At 40.9% G+C, this 15,704-nt stretch overlaps 1 protein-coding gene across 2 annotated transcripts in view; it reads left to right on the plus strand.

Moving 5' to 3' along the window:
* Positions 1-15,704, plus strand: part of SYNE1 (spectrin repeat containing nuclear envelope protein 1) — a 384,525-nt gene that overhangs the window by 146,490 nt on the left and 222,331 nt on the right. For both annotated transcript variants that reach the window (XM_070417448.1, XM_070417449.1), the window contains 10 exons: positions 507-694; positions 1,200-1,323; positions 2,163-2,329; positions 3,825-3,978; positions 5,675-6,303; positions 8,311-8,490; positions 9,240-9,390; positions 9,710-9,868; positions 11,079-11,261; positions 14,186-14,287. In XM_070417448.1, coding sequence (XP_070273549.1) covers positions 507-694; positions 1,200-1,323; positions 2,163-2,329; positions 3,825-3,978; positions 5,675-6,303; positions 8,311-8,490; positions 9,240-9,390; positions 9,710-9,868; positions 11,079-11,261; positions 14,186-14,287 — 2,037 coding nt within the window. The remainder of the gene's footprint in view (positions 1-506; positions 695-1,199; positions 1,324-2,162; positions 2,330-3,824; positions 3,979-5,674; positions 6,304-8,310; positions 8,491-9,239; positions 9,391-9,709; positions 9,869-11,078; positions 11,262-14,185; positions 14,288-15,704) is intronic.

The following is a 15,704-nucleotide window of genomic DNA, read 5'->3' on the forward strand; positions in this document are numbered from 1 at the left end:
GACGCCTGGAATGATATCCGGAAGGTCGTTCGGCTGTCTGGTCTAATTAGAATATTACACTTTTATTATAGATAACCATATTCGTGAAAGATAACAACTATGTCAGCTGAACTCTTCCAATATATTTTTATAGAAATTACTGCATATTATATACAGCTCTTGAAAATTTGGAATAGAGTTTTTAAATAAATTTCACATAAAATGAATAATAATTTTCACAAATTATTTGACTTGTTAAGGAAAAGTAGACATTATTCTGAGATACAGCAGCATAGTTTTATTGGGGCAGTAGTCTCTCCGTTTTCATTTTCGTTCCTGCATTCATGAAATAGCTCTCTCCTCACTCTCACTCTGTGTCTGTCACTGGAAATCATGGTCAGACAATTTTCAGTGCCATTGTTGTGTGTTATGACTGAGGGGACAGTTTTGGTGGGAATGGGTCTCAGAGGAAAATAGTGGCCTTGTTTCTGTCTGTTTTCACTGCCCTCCTCCTGTCCCCTCCCCAGGATCTCTGCCAGGCCCTGGAGTCCCTGAGCAGTGCCTTGGCTGCTCTCTCTGCTGGTGCCCAGAAGGTCGTGAGCAGAGGCTGCTCCGTCCAGGAGGCCGCGGCCCTGCAGCAGAGATACCAGGAGCTGCTGAGTCGGGCGAAGGAGAGACAGACGGCGCTGGAGAGCCTGCTGGCCCACTGGCAGCGGTGAGCAGCCTTCCTTCTCCAGTTGCCACCTGGGTTTCAATAGCCACTCTTTATAAAAATAATATGTTTATATTCATTTTAGAGCGGGAGGAAAGGAGAGGGAGAGAGATAGAAACATCAACGATGAGAGAGAATCATCCATCAGCTGCCTCTTGCATTCCCCTTACTGGGGATTGAGCCTGCAACTCAGGCATGTGCTCTGAAGGGGAATCATAGCAGCAACCTCTTGGTGCATGGGACGACGCTCAACCACTGAGCCACACTCTCTGGGCCATACACGTACTTAAATAGGAAATTCCGGGCCAACTGTTTTCTAAGTGATGGGCAATAATCATCCCAGACGTAAAACATGTCAAGTCATGTTTTTAACATGGGAGTGGACAGGATGTACATGTATCTTTCCATATTACACAGATATAGACATATACCCTCCAACTGCAGAAAGGCCTCGCTTTCTAATATGATAATTTTGGATGCATTTGCTTCCTATCTCTGCTCTCTTTAGGCTGGAGAAAGAGCTGTCGACCTTTCTGACCTGGCTGGAGCGCTGCGAAGCCATAGCCGGCTCCCCGGAAGTGGACGTCACTGCAGACAGGGTCAAAGTGGAGAGCGAACTTCAATTGACACAGGCAAGCTCCAGGAAGTGTGGGGGAAACGACACGCTCCTTGTGGTGGCTGCATTGTAAAACGGGAGCAAACGCAAGCCCTCCAGCCAACTTAACTTCTTGCTTTGGTTTTGTGATCCCACAAGGAACCACCCACACCTGAAAGACAAAGTGTTGGTGAACTTGGCGATGGCCGATTTGATGATGTTACTATACAGAGGAGGATAAAGCATTTTGACAAGCACCTACCATGTGCCAGCTATATCTATCATCCCCATTAATACCATGCTATGTTGTTAGTTATCTATGTGCGTGTTTATCTCTTATTAGGTGGGAACTACAACTTTATGCATCCCTCACAGACCTAAGAGATTTATTGCCCGATGAAATATAAAAAACAAATGGTTTGGCTGCATGAAAGTAAAATGAAGAGCACTTAAGCTCCCCAATTTGGCCCAATATTGTCTCTAAACAGAGGGAGCCCACATCCCTGTTACCTAGAATCGCATCTCTGTTATTGTTAGGTATGCATTTTCTCTTCAGCAACAGTTCTCCTTTGATTCTCTTTCCTTGCTCAGTTTCTTCATCCTGAAAGAAATTCTACAGCATCTAAATGTGCCTAACAATGTAACTCAGACCCTGGAAAACAAATTCAAGTTTCAGTAGCCTTTTAAATGTTCGTTTAGAGATGAAATGGGTTCCTTTCTCAATTAAGGAATAAAACTTTCTATAGTTTAGTCCCCATAGTTTAGCCTCCATTTTGCATGAATGCAGAGCCTTTGGATAACAACCTCCTGTGTCATGTGGTCCTTCCTTGTCAATCATGTTGGAAAGAGATCTGTAACATATTCTGTGTTCGGCAGGCACTGCAAAGTGAAGTTGTATCCCAGGCCTCCAACTACAGCAACCTTGTGCAACTGAAGGAATCACTGTTCTCAGTGGCCTCCAAAGATGATGTGAAAATGATGAAACTACATTTGGAGCAGTTGGATGAGAGATGGAGAGTTTTGCCACAGATACTTAGCAAAAGGTTGGGGTTTTATAAAACATTCTAATAGTGTGCATTTTTTAAAATGGTGAGCCTATAAACTAAGAAAGGATAATTTTGTTTACTTTTATTTAACCCAGCTATTCACAGGATAATTATAGGAGGGTAGAAAACCATTTTACTTGCCATTTTAAAAATCAAATCCCTCAAATATTGGCATTTCTGATGAACCTCATTTCAAAATTTTAGTCTCACAATCAGGGAAAATGATCAAACTAGTTGAATTATAGTAAAGAGAGTAGGTTTGCTCATGTTTGTATTACTTATTGTTTAAGCTATTTGTGTACAGGAGAAAAATGGTAATTAAAATTTTGTTTCTCATGATATGTCTAAGCAAAGGCATCCACTCACCTATTATTAGTCAACCTGGTTCATTTATTGCACAAGCAATGGTTGATCCCTGACCATATCCCACACCCCTTTCTAAGTCCTGGGGATATAGTAGTAAGCAAGGCAGGCAGAGTCCTGTCTCTGGCTGAGGGGAGGATCAATATATAATTAAACAAATGAGTGAATGACGCTGTTTCAGTTGGTAAGTAATGTGAAGACAACAACACAGGGTAACATGGTGGGGACCGTAGGTCCGGCACAGCCTCCCCAGGTACATGATGTCTAATGCAGATCTGAACACTGTGCAGGAGGCAGACTCATGGTGCTTCGTGGGCAAATCACAGGGGCAGAGGGGGCAGAAAGGGCAAGGGCCCTAAGGCAGCAATGAGCTGGGATGTTGGGGAAGCGGAGGGCAGTGGCGGTGTGGGCGGCCCTGGATCAGATGAGATCAGAGAAGTCGATGATGAGGGACCCTTCGTAGACCACAGTAAGGAGCCGTGGCATTTCGCTTTCCTGTGTACCCAGGAAATTGCCCAGGTTTAGGCTTGGCAGAGGGTGTTCCTCTGACAGGGAAATCGTTCCTGGCTGCTCTCTAGAGAGTGGATTATAGTGAGGCCACGGTGGTGGCAGGAAGGAGGCCGGCTTAGGAGGCTGTTGGAGGCCAGGCCAGGGATGAGGCAATGCAGACCAGGGCGTGAAGGTGGAGAGGAGAGCCCAGCATGCTATGATGGGTGCCCAGACATGCATGGAGCAGGTGTGGTGGTGAAGAAATGGAGGACCATCTGGGTGGGCAGCACCGACAGTAACTGATACGCAGCAAATTGTAAGAGAAACGGGGTTGGAGAAGTAGAAAGCATTAAGAGTTCTGGTTTGTCCCTGTTGGACCACATTAGTTTTGCCAGTGATTAAGCTGATTCCAAAAACATACCAACTCTTCCGTTCCACTGCGGGGCATTTGAACTTTTATTATTGATTGATTGATTGATTTTAACTTTATTGGGGTGACATTGATTAGTAAGAGAATAGAGTTACTGTACAACCCAGCAATCCCTCTCCTGGGTATAAACCTGAAAAACTCGAAAACATGTATTAGCCAAGATATACGCACCCCTAAGACACTTCACCTTTCGCACCGCCCTCTGCCTAGGCTTCACTTCCTGCAGTCTGTGGTTGCTGAGCACCAGCAGTTTGATGAATTGCTGCTTTCCTTCTCTGTCTGGATTAAGCAGTTTCTTGGTGAATTACAAGCCACGTCTGAGATCAGCTTAATGGACCATCAGGCAGCTGTAACCCGGCACAAGGTAAAGTGCATTCCTTTAAGAGGGAAGAAACATTTGTTCATCACAGAGAGCTCTTCCATTCTAAAGGGAAGTGAATTTATAAAAACACTTGCCAGCGATTTAACATTGTATTTCTCCATAAATGTTCTCACAATGTGTGATGCAGATAACTTAAGCAGATAAAACCACTTCAGATAAAATACCTTTTTTTCACAATGGAAGCGAGTGATTTCTAGGATAAAGTGATGAGAATGTTCATTTGTAAGCTTCTCAGTTTTGTTTTGGTCCAATGCTAAAAACTAATACTGAATCCCAATGCTTTCACAATATGGTTTTTCTGAATTACTATTCAGCTTGAAAGTTATTTAAAATTTAGTTTTCTTATTTCTAAATTATGTATAATATGTAGCCTGATATTTTTTTTAAAAAATTAAAAATCAGATATTGGTCATCAAGTATTGGAATAGTTAGGGTAAGCTACATGATAAGCTTATAACAATATTTACTGATAATACATTTAATGTCTATTGAGTGTTCCCTCTATGCTGGGCTTGCCAGTTGGGTTTACCCAACGGGAAAGCATGTTCTCCTTTCTTCATGACCACAGATGGTTTTACAATTTGGAGCAAGATGCTCACCAAAGTTAGGCTCCCACCCTCTAAAGACAGGAGCTAGGGCGCCATCTTCCTCGATGAGTACATTTCAGGGGGATGACTCCCAGGTGTTTGAGAAAGTTAGTCTTCAGTAGTAAAACTGTCCAGGAGGTTTTAAAAAGATTTACATCTCAAAGGGACAGAGAATGAATTTGTAAGTTTTCTAAAGTAAATGCTCAAAGAAGCCTCTAAAGTTTAGTAGTTCAGCTGAGGAAACTATTAGGGCCATTCTGGTCACGATTAAGACAGGTGATTATTTCTCTTTTGTGGAAACCATGCTGAGAGTGTTAGCAACCCTCTGATGGGTTTTAACCATGATATATTGTGAGCTGGTCAAGTTTTCTATACAACAGCCTTGGCCAGTTCATCTACATTTCCTTAGAGAGAAGGCAGCTAAAACTTGTGCAGTTTCATCTGCTTTATTCACACCTCTGAAAAGAGGCTCACGTCTGTCTATTTCCACACTCCTTCACTATGTTAGAATTAGCTGGATTGTATGTATATGTATATGTATGTGTGTATATATGTGTACATATAACATATCTTTTAAAACCTTATAAATTTTCAGCTTCTTTTAACTGTATATACTGTAACTATACCTTTTAACTATATATACATATATCTTTTAAAATCTTTCAAATTTTATACATATGCATATATACTTTTTAATAATTTATTGGGGTGACATTGGTTAATAGGAGCATATAGGTTAACTATTTCTATCCACAAAGGAATTCTTTTTCATGGACTACATTAGTTCCAAATCAGAGTTGTGTTTTATATGAAATACATCGATGAGAAAAGAATTTTTCTAAAAGTTTCATTGTGGGTGACCTTTAAATACTATACCATGCATTGCATTTAAAATGTAACTTTTTAAATTTTTATTCATTAACTTGATTGGGTGACATTGGTCAACATGAACCTATAGGTTTCCGGTGTGGGTTTCTGTGCTACAAGATTGTATATTGCACTGTGTATCTTGACATCACCAATTCTGTAGCATGTCTGTGTCAAAAACCACAGTGTCCCTGAGGAACCGGTGACTCTCTCTTCCCTTCCAGGACCACGCAGCAGAAGTCGAAAGCAAAAGGGGGGAACTGCAAAGTCTGCAGGGGCACCTCGCAAAGCTGGGTGCTCTGGGTGGAGCCGAGGACCTTCACGTCCTGCAGGGCAAAGCAGAGGACTGCTTCCAGCTGTTCGAGGAGGCCGGCCAGGTGGTGGAGAGGCGGCAGCTGGCCCTGGCCCAGTTGGCTGGGTTCCTGCAGAGCCACACCTCTCTGTCAGAGGCGCTCCACCGGCTGAGGCAGACGGTGGAAGCAACCAACAGTATAAATAAGAAGCAGACTGACTTATTAGAAAAGGACCTGCATGATGCTATTCAAGACGTGAAGATGTTAGAATCTACGGCCATCGGTCTGGACGGCATTCTCACCAAAGCCCAATACCATCTTAAATGTGGAAGCTCTGGGCAAAGGACTTCCTGCAGAACCTCAGCTGATCACCTCTGCTTGGAGTTAGAGAGGATCCAGAACCTTCTGGGAACCAAGCAGAGTGAGGCAGACGCCCTGGCAGCTTTGAAGAAAGCATTCCACGACCAGAAAGAGGAGTTGCTGAAAAGCATCGAGGACATCGAAGAGAGGGCTGACAAAGAGCGTCTGAAAGAACCCACCCGCCAAGCGCTCCAACAGAGGTGGGAGGAGACTGCCGAAGCCGTGGTCTCAGCTACTTTTTATTTGTCCTAGGATTAACTCTTGTGCAAAACTTTGATAGTACCATGCTTAGCAACGTCTCTTTTTATATTTTTAGAATAAAATTAATGACTAATTTGACACTTCAGCTCCTAAAATTTATTTGGGTTCGTTGAGGATTTTCCTAAGGGCCTTGTGTAAGTCACTCTGAGATCTTATTTACAACAGAGTATGTAGATCAATCTGTGTATTTTAACTGATGGAAGGGACTCCTGTTCTGTAACAAGAATGAACGCAGAGGAGGAAGGGAGGAATGCAAGTAGACTTGTAGTTCTGGTGCTAAATCTGAAGGAATTCTTCCCTGGTGGCTGCTAGTTCTCAGAAAAGATGGAGCAAACTCGTTCGTTGAGATTGAGTGACAGGGCATGTGGACAAAAAAGGGGGTGAGATAGTCTTCTCATAGGAGGAAATGAGATTATACCTGTGGAGCTTGGTAAGATGATAAACTGCCATTGAATATTTGTATTTATTCACTAAAAATAAAGCCAATCAGCTTGGTGGAATGGTTCTCCTAACCACTATTTTTTTAAAAATATATTTTTATTTATTTCAGAGAGGAAGGGAGAGGGAGAGGAAGATAGAAACATCAATGATAGCCAAAACCGGTTTGGTTCAGTGGATAGAGCGTCGGCCTGCAGACTGAAAGGTCCCGGGTTCGATTCCGGTCAAGGGCATGTACCTGGGTTGCGGGCACATCCCCCGTGGGAGATGTGCAGGAGGCAGCTGGTCGATGTTTCTCTCCCATCGATGTTTCTAACTATCTATCTCTCTCCCTTCCTCTCTGTAAAAAATCAATAAAATATATTTAATAAAAAAAAAAAAAGAAACATCAATGATAAACATTTTCTCATGATAACCTTCAATAACGCAATGTAATTTAGGTTATATATATATATATATATATATATATATACATATATATATATATATATAACAATCTATATAATAAAAGCCTAAGTGACCATTACAATGGAATGACCAGAACAACTGGCACTATGATGCCCACTGACCACCAGGGGGCAGACGCTCAATGTGGGAGCTGCCCCCTGGTGGTCAATGTGTTCCCATGGGGGAGTGCCACTCAGCCAGAAGCCGGGCTCATGGCTGGCAAGTGGCAAGTGCAGCAGTGGTGGCAGGAGCCTCTCCCTCCTCAGTGGCAGTGCTAAGGAGCAGCAAGCAGGCAGGCGGTAAGGAGTGAGGGGTCCCAGACTGTGAGAGGGATGTCCGACTGCCGGCTTAGGCCTGCTCTGGAGGGGGCCTAAGCCGGCAGGTGGACATCCCCCAAAAGGTCCCAGACTGTGAGAGGGCACAGGCTGGGCTGAGCTCCCCGCGCCCACCCCCCCACCCCACCCCACCCCCCGCGCCCAGTGCATGGATTTCATGCACCAGGCCATATATATATATATATATATATATATATATATATATATATATATATAAAACAATAAACTTACAAAAGGGAATAAGACTTGGGAAGGACAAGTCATATATATATATATATATATATATATATATATATATACAGAGAGAGAGAGAGAGAGAATGGCTCGGTCAAACTATTTTTATTTTATGAAACAACTATGATTCTTAAATATTATTTTACATGAATTAGACCTCATGGCACAAAATAATTCTATATCAATACCTTGCAATAAGAACTCACCTCCTTTGCCTACAAGGTCAGCACTAGTTTTAAAAGTCTTGTACCATCAAAGGATATTAGAAAGAGAATACAAACTTAGAAGTTTGAAGGTGAATAGTGAAACTGACTTTAAATGTTTTCTGGGTACACTCTAAAGTATACAAAGTTAACTGTAAAAGCATCTTTATCAGTTGACAGCCATCCATTTGATTGCTCTGTTACTAGTTTTCTAGCTCTCAGTATGTGTGCTTTACGGAGAGGAAATATTGGTTTGCTACCTTTGGTAAAACCACACTTTAATTCACAGGTTGAGAGTCTTCAATCAGTTAGAAGATGAACTGAATTCTCATGAGCATGAGCTATGTTGGTTGAAAGACAAAGCTAAGCAAATTGCTCAGAAAGATGTAGCCTTTGCACCTAAAGTTGATACAGAGATAAATCGCTTAGAGGTCACTTGGGATGATACCAAAAAACTAATTCATGAAAAGTAAGTCAGAAACTTCTCAGTTTTTGCTTTTTAACTTCTCCCTATTCTGTGACATTGGGCCATGCCTGGTGATTTGCATGGGTGTGATCAAGCATTGAATATCTTTTGCCATCTGTAGTATTCTGTGTCTTTTGGTAACGATAAGAATTTAGTCCTACAGAACTTGACTAAGGAGGCTGCTCTGAGATAACAATTACATGAGAAATGCAATGCTTAAACGCAGTTGTCAAGTTACTAAGTGCGACCATGAGAGTCTTAACCTCCTGATTTCCTTTTTATTCTGTTTTGTTATAGTTGTTTGTAACTGAGGTATGAATAACATATAGTAATATTCACTCTTTTAAATATATTCAGATATGCTCAATTGATTTTTTAAAAAGGCAATTTGATGAAGAAAGAATAATAGTCTTTTCAGTGAATAGTCCTGAAACAATTGGGTATCTATATGCATTAAAAAAATAATAATATACCTACATAAGTTTGAGTTATCCAGAACATATATTGCATCTTTGCTTATTATTGAAGTCACAGATTTTATTTGAATGGCTGTGTGCATTCTTCATTCATGAGGATATTTGGGACATTAGAGTTAAGTAAGACCGACCAGCACTCTTTTGACTTTGGTAGGTATAGACAGGGCTCTCTCTTTCATCTATTAATATGTGTGTCTACATCAGGTCCAACCATAGAGGACTCTTCCCTTTCCTGATACCTGACAATAAATGATGTCTTTTCTTTTATCATTGCAGCCAGGGCCAATGCTGTGGGCTTATTGACTTAATGAGAGATTATCAGAACTTGAAGTCAGCTGTATCTAAAGTTCTAGAACATGCCAGCAGTGTGATTGCAACCAGAACTACTATAAAGGATGAGGAGGATCTTAAATGGGCCTTATCCAAGGTAGTAATTCAAAATGTATTTATTTTAGTAGAACACTTTATTACACCTATTTTTTTTTTTACTCACAATGTATTCGCTATACAAATCTTGTCAGTGCAGTTAGATGTAGATAATTCATGCTAACAAGCTCAACTTTTTTTAAGAGTTCTGATATCCTAGGATTCTAGCAATTCAAGAAAATTAGTATATATTTGTACAGTTTATTAATATCCTTGGTTTCTGCATCAGGTCATCCAATAATTAAATTTCTTGGAGACAAATGGTTTTAAACTCTTAGCATTGATGATTTTATTAATTAAGGAAACATTTATGTTCACAGCATGAAACTGCCAGGAATGAAATGTGTAAGGAGCAGAAAGAATTGGATGACTTTACCAGTAAAGGAAAGCAGTTGTTATCTGAGCTGAAAAAAATTCACAGTAGTGATTTCATCTTGGTGAAAACAGACATGGAGAGCACTATGGACAGATGGCTGGATGTAAGCTCATCACCTTGGGTTCCATGAATAGTTTAAATATTCACATTTCTGAATCTCATTTTGGGGCAAAGGATTATTGAGAGATGTAAATTCCATTTTTAACTTTTAATGCTAAATGCAAATATAATATTCTAAAGGAAAGTAGTGTTCACATAAATTTTAGAAATAGTAAAAAAAAACTATTTGCTCTATTTTGTTAAAACTTATTGGCAAATTTTCTAGAATTTTTCTTGACAGCTTCAAACGTAACAAATTTATAATCTGCCTTTTCAAGACTCTGGAATTATGAATAAAAATAAAAGAATAATGTATAAACAGCCTACAGACTATTAACCAAAATGTATAATAATTTAGTAAGAAGACGCTGTAGCATTGAAAAACATTGGCCTTGTAGTTTATATCCTTGGGTTGTAGTTCCTGCTCTGTCATTTACTGGCTATGTGACCATAGGACAGGTCACTTGATCCTTCTGGAACTCTATCTCTCAATTCATGCATATTTTACACTGTTTTCCAGCTCCAAAAATCCAGTGATTCTGTTGACCTCTATTATCAATATCTAGGCTCAGAATTTAAACCTATAGTGGGTTCCCTTACTTAAGCAAAGTTACTTAAGTTAGACATCGATATTTACATACTATAATAAAATAATCTGGGGACTTCAGAAGACCTTATAGTCTTCCACTTTTAAAATGATATTCTTATTATGGGAAGAATATTAAGCAACAATACTATAAGCATGCAAAATTGGTTAATCTTCTATATATTTACTTATTCTATAAATATGTTCAAGCCTAATTATGCCCATTTTTATGTATCATCATTACAAATAAAAGGGCTTATTGTATTACTTTAAAAAATAAATATAATACTGCCCTATATGGACCCCTATCTTATAGAATTCAACCTTAGAGTGAGTTATATTACAGTAGACCTGTTGTGATTACTTTTCCAATTTACAAATAAAAGTCAAATGTTTTAGAAATTCAACCAACTCTCCCAGTGACAGAAACAATTTATATAATAGCATTTACATAGATTAAGTTCAGTGCACTAGTCAGTTTACAATAATTTTTGTAAAACTTGGCTTTCTGATCAGATTACAATTTTTTGATTAAGGAAGGATTGACATTTTTAGTACTTCGGTGGGGCAAAGAGCATTTTTTAAAGCCTCAGACTGTTAATGATTTGACTTTGATTTTCTCTTCCAGGTGTCAGAGAGAATCGAGGAAAACATGGATCGGCTGAGGGTAAGCCTGTCCCTTTGGGCTGATATTCTCTCAAGTAAGGATGAGATCGAAGGCTGGTCGAACAGTTCTGTCCCTCAGCTGACCGAGAGCATCAGCAACCTGAACAACAGCCTCAGAACAGAGGAGTTCCTGAAGGAGTTTGAGGTAAGTGAGCTACACCTTCACATGGGAGTTGGTGATGTAGCATTGGCCAGAATACGAAAATATTGGTGTCCTTTTTTAAAAGTTCATTCTTTTTTTAAAAAAATATCTTTATTGATTTCAGAGAGGAAGGGAGAGGGAGAGAGAGATAGAAATATCAATGATTAGAGAGAATCACTGATCAGCCACCTCCCACATGCCCCAACCAGGGATAGAGCCCACAACCCGGACACCTGCCCCGACCAGAATCGAACCGTGACCTCCTGATTCACAGGTCGATGCTCAACCAACCACTGAGCCATGCTGCTCTTTGAGACACACAGGAGTATAATAAACAATCTTAACTATCTTTTGCTATTTATTTGAAAGTAAACCTACAATTTTTTCATTCATCTGGGAATATGGCATCTTCTTACTGAAAAACCAAATTGAAAGTGATTGTCATTCAGTAATATTTAGTATCTATTTTTTCTCCATTCAAATGAAATGTCTACTGAGGTCCTAACCGGCTCAGTGGATAGAGCGTCGGCCTGCGGCCTGAAGGGTCCCGGGTTCGATTCTGGTCAAGGGTATGTACCTTGGTTTCGGGCACATCCCCAGTGGGGAGTGTGCAGGAGGAAGCTGATCGATGTTTCTAACTCTCTATCCCTCTCCCTTCCTCTCTGTAAAAAATCAATAAAAAAATATATTTAAAAAAAATAAAGTTCCAGTCACTAATTTATTTTAACCTCCTTTTATCCCCATTTTTCACATTCACTTATTCATTCACTCATCACATTCTTAATGAGCACCTAAAATATGTCAGGCAGTTTTCAGGCTGGAAATATAATAGTGAAACACACCAAGTCTTTACCCTCATGGTATTTACATTATTTACATTACAGTATATATGATATGCACAATGACAATCAGTAATAGGGCTATGGTGAAAACTGAAGCAAGGGAAGGGAAATAGAGTGACAAGAGATAACTTGTTTCACAAAGCACACAAGTGACTGTACTCTTGGTGAGGGAGGGACTATTGACCATTGTATGCTTGGGTGCCCAGCACTGTGCCTGGTATAGATGTGGAGTATGACAGATGTGTGAATAAATTACTAGAGTCTGACAAAATATATAGTAAAATCATCTGTATTACCTACCTAAATTATTCAGCTGGGTTTGACCCAAAGAACATTCGAGAGTTTATTCCTATTCCTAAGGGCAAACAGAAGTAGAGGAGAGTATTTAGACTAAAAGTACAGTCAGGGAAGGGCACCACAGTCCCTTTAGTTATCTTTGATGTTAAATGACCATTACAGCTCAAACTGTATGTGGCATGTGCTGGAATAAGGCTTGTACCTGCTTGCAAAAGTCAATTATTGTATTTTCAAAAATCTTGCGAGCCAGTGTTAATCACAACCATTATTAAAAATGTAATTGTGCCCGGCCAGCATGGCTCAGTTGTTGGGCATCAACCTATGAACCAGGAGGTCACAGTTCCATTCCCAGTCAGGGCACATGACTCGTTGCGGGCTCGGCCCCTAGTCGAGGGTGTGCAGAGGCAGCCGATCAATGATTCTCTCTCATCATTAATGTTTCTATCTCTCCCTCTTCCTTCCTCTGAAATTAATAAAAATATATTTTTAAAAATTTCAATGTAAGTAAATTACAATTAAATTAAATCTATTTTAACATGAAGGTAATGAACACTCTGGCTATTATTCCCCTATGACTGCTGCCTGGGATCTTGAGCTGACATTCGCTCTGTCTTTGTGGTGGAAATATTGCAGAATGGTGCACTGCGGTGGAGCTCCTCCAGCACCATGTGTGTGACTCATGTTGTAACTCTAAATGGTGGTGAGGCTACAAATCAGGGCCTTCTCTTGGAGAGCCATTCGTTAAACCCACATACAGTCTACTCCCACCCCTGACCTCTGGGGTTCAGGGAGCCAGCGGGCATCAGCCCTATGTTCATAGGTCCAGTGCAGTCACTCACAGAGATGGCTTTTCTGTAGCTGACTGTGGCACACCAGCTCATAAGCTCAGAGAGCTGGACTCAGCTCCGTGCCTGAGAATGTCATGCTGCTGCAGAGCAGGAAATGAGGTGGGCGTGTGGGTGTGATGCCTTCATTGTCCAGCCGGTTTCTGGAAAAGGCCAGTGGGCCTGGCAGATAGTTCATCACTTCTTACTGGGTAAGTAAATTACCTTCTGGATTGAAGGCACCGGGAGGTTTGTTAGTGTCCACAAAGCACCAAAGCACGATATTTAACTATCCTTTTGTGGGTCCCGATGACTAATGATGTTTATAACTGTCTAATTTGTTCAGTAACAATTCTTTGGTTATTTATTCTTTCTTCCTTTTTATGTTAGTGTTGGTGCAAAAAAAAAACAAAAAACAAAACAACCAACAACAAAAAACAAACAAAACAATAATAGACATCAATCTTCTAATTAACCTGATTTCTGTTTTCACATCGTTTAAATGTTTATTTGAAAGGTTTCTTATGTGTTACAGATAGCCAGCTGTTATTAGGCGCTTCCAATGTGTACTGGCTTGGCAGTGCTTCCTCAAGAGTTTAATGTTGCCATGGTAACCAGTGATATCAATGCTAATGAATAAATGGCAGTTAGTTGTTAAAATTCCCCACTGACTCAAGACTTTTGGTTAGTGTTTAATTTTTTCCAGGATCATTTTTCTTCCCCAATAAGAGAGAGTGGGAAGAAAGTTCCGCACACTCCCTCACATCCCAAGTGCAAGTAAATGGTGACATTTTTCCATATTCCTAACTAATGACAATGATCAAAAAATGAAAAAGAATTTTTTTTTACCCTAGCTTAATGTTGGGGCATTTTGACAGTAAACTCTTGAAATTATTAAATGCCAGATATATCATGTGAATGTTTGGATTAGTCATGCTTTTCCCCTTTGTCTTATGCTTGACAGTGTGAAGTTAGAAACAACGCATTGAAACTGGAAGACCTTCATGCTAAAGTGAATGACCTAAAAGAATTAACAAAAAATCCGGAAACTCCATCAGACCTTCAGGTAAGCACTCAGTCAGTTCTGTAATAGCTGCTACCTGCTAGACTCTCCATCTCAAAGAGTATTTCTATTCTCTAAGTCAGGGGTCCTCAAACTTTCTAAACAGGGGGCCAGTTCACTGTCCCTCAGACCGTTGGAGGGCCGGACTATAGTTTTAAAAAAAACTATGAACAAATTCCTATGCACACTGCACATATCTTATTTTGAAGTAAAAAAACAAAACGGGAACAAATACAATATTTGTATTTGCATGTGGCCCGCGGGCCATAGTTTGAGGACCCCTTCTCTAAGTATTTGTATATTAAAGTATGGGGCGCAGCTACAGTGTTTTGGCCAGGTTCAAGCCTCGGACTAATGAAAGGACAGGGTCTTCTCATTGCCACCTGCAAGTCCCAGCTGGAAGGGCAGGGCCCTCCCAGCACAATCATAGCCAACAGCTGTGGTTGTAAGCTTGAACCCATGGTCCGAACACATGGCCCCACGTGCCCTGTGATAGAGTTCTGGTGCATGTAGTTGAGTGGGGATGAAACTCACGAGAATGCTGTAAACAATGTGATCACGCCCCTACTTTGCCTCGTGGCATCTGCTATAAAATAAAGACACGGCTTATGGGTGTTGGTGCTGTCTCCTCATTAGGGAGCAGTGTCCCACCGAGACCCAGCTTTCATTCTCTTGTCTGTCTTTTCTCAATCCTTTCACCCCCTGACTCAGGGTGACTAAACCAGGCTGAGCTGGCATGGCACATAAGGCGTGCTGGGGCTGAGTATGCCATGGCCATGCCGGCTCCCCACATTAAAGTGCGTATGTTTTGATTGGCCTGTAATTCTATGTCATCTGGGGTGAATGGCAGAGTGTGACCTCCGGCCCAGAGGTGAATCATAAGAGAAAAAGAAAGGAGAGCGCTCCTGTGTGACAGCTCGGGTCATCGAAGAAAGCTTTCTGGGGGAATAGCAGGCCCCGGAGGCAAGAAGTTACGAGATGCCCACAGGCTTCGGACGGAGGAAGTGAAAAGCCAGAGAAAGGTGCATTGCTTACATCTAGGGCCCTTCACCGGGCAGATCAAGGCCTGTGAGAGGAGAGAATGGGAATGTCACCAGGCTTAGAAAGGGTAGATGCCAGTTCCCTCCTCACCTCCTCCTTGCCCAGGCCTGTGAGGTGGGGAATAGAAATAAAGTGAAAAGAGACAAAAAGCGACACCTGGCCCCTTTCTCCACTGTGGGCTTCCTGTTTGCGGCAGATCTGAGCAGGGGCAAGAAGAGGCCCTTAACTTTAAGTTCGATTTGAGTTCAAAGTCTTGATTACTAAATGGTCCTGGATGTTTTTGTTGTAGAATTGAAACTGTTTGCGGTTTATCATAAGTCCCTTTTTTATCTGTGGTCCAGAGAAATCGAGGCCCTACTGAAATAAACCACCCAGAGCA

The sequence above is a fragment of the Myotis yumanensis genome, unplaced genomic scaffold (genome assembly GCF_028538775.1).
Source record: "Myotis yumanensis isolate MYYU_CA2020_CCGP unplaced genomic scaffold, mMyoYum1.0.hap1 SCAF_6, whole genome shotgun sequence".
Classification (NCBI taxonomy): Eukaryota; Metazoa; Chordata; class Mammalia; order Chiroptera; family Vespertilionidae; genus Myotis; species Myotis yumanensis.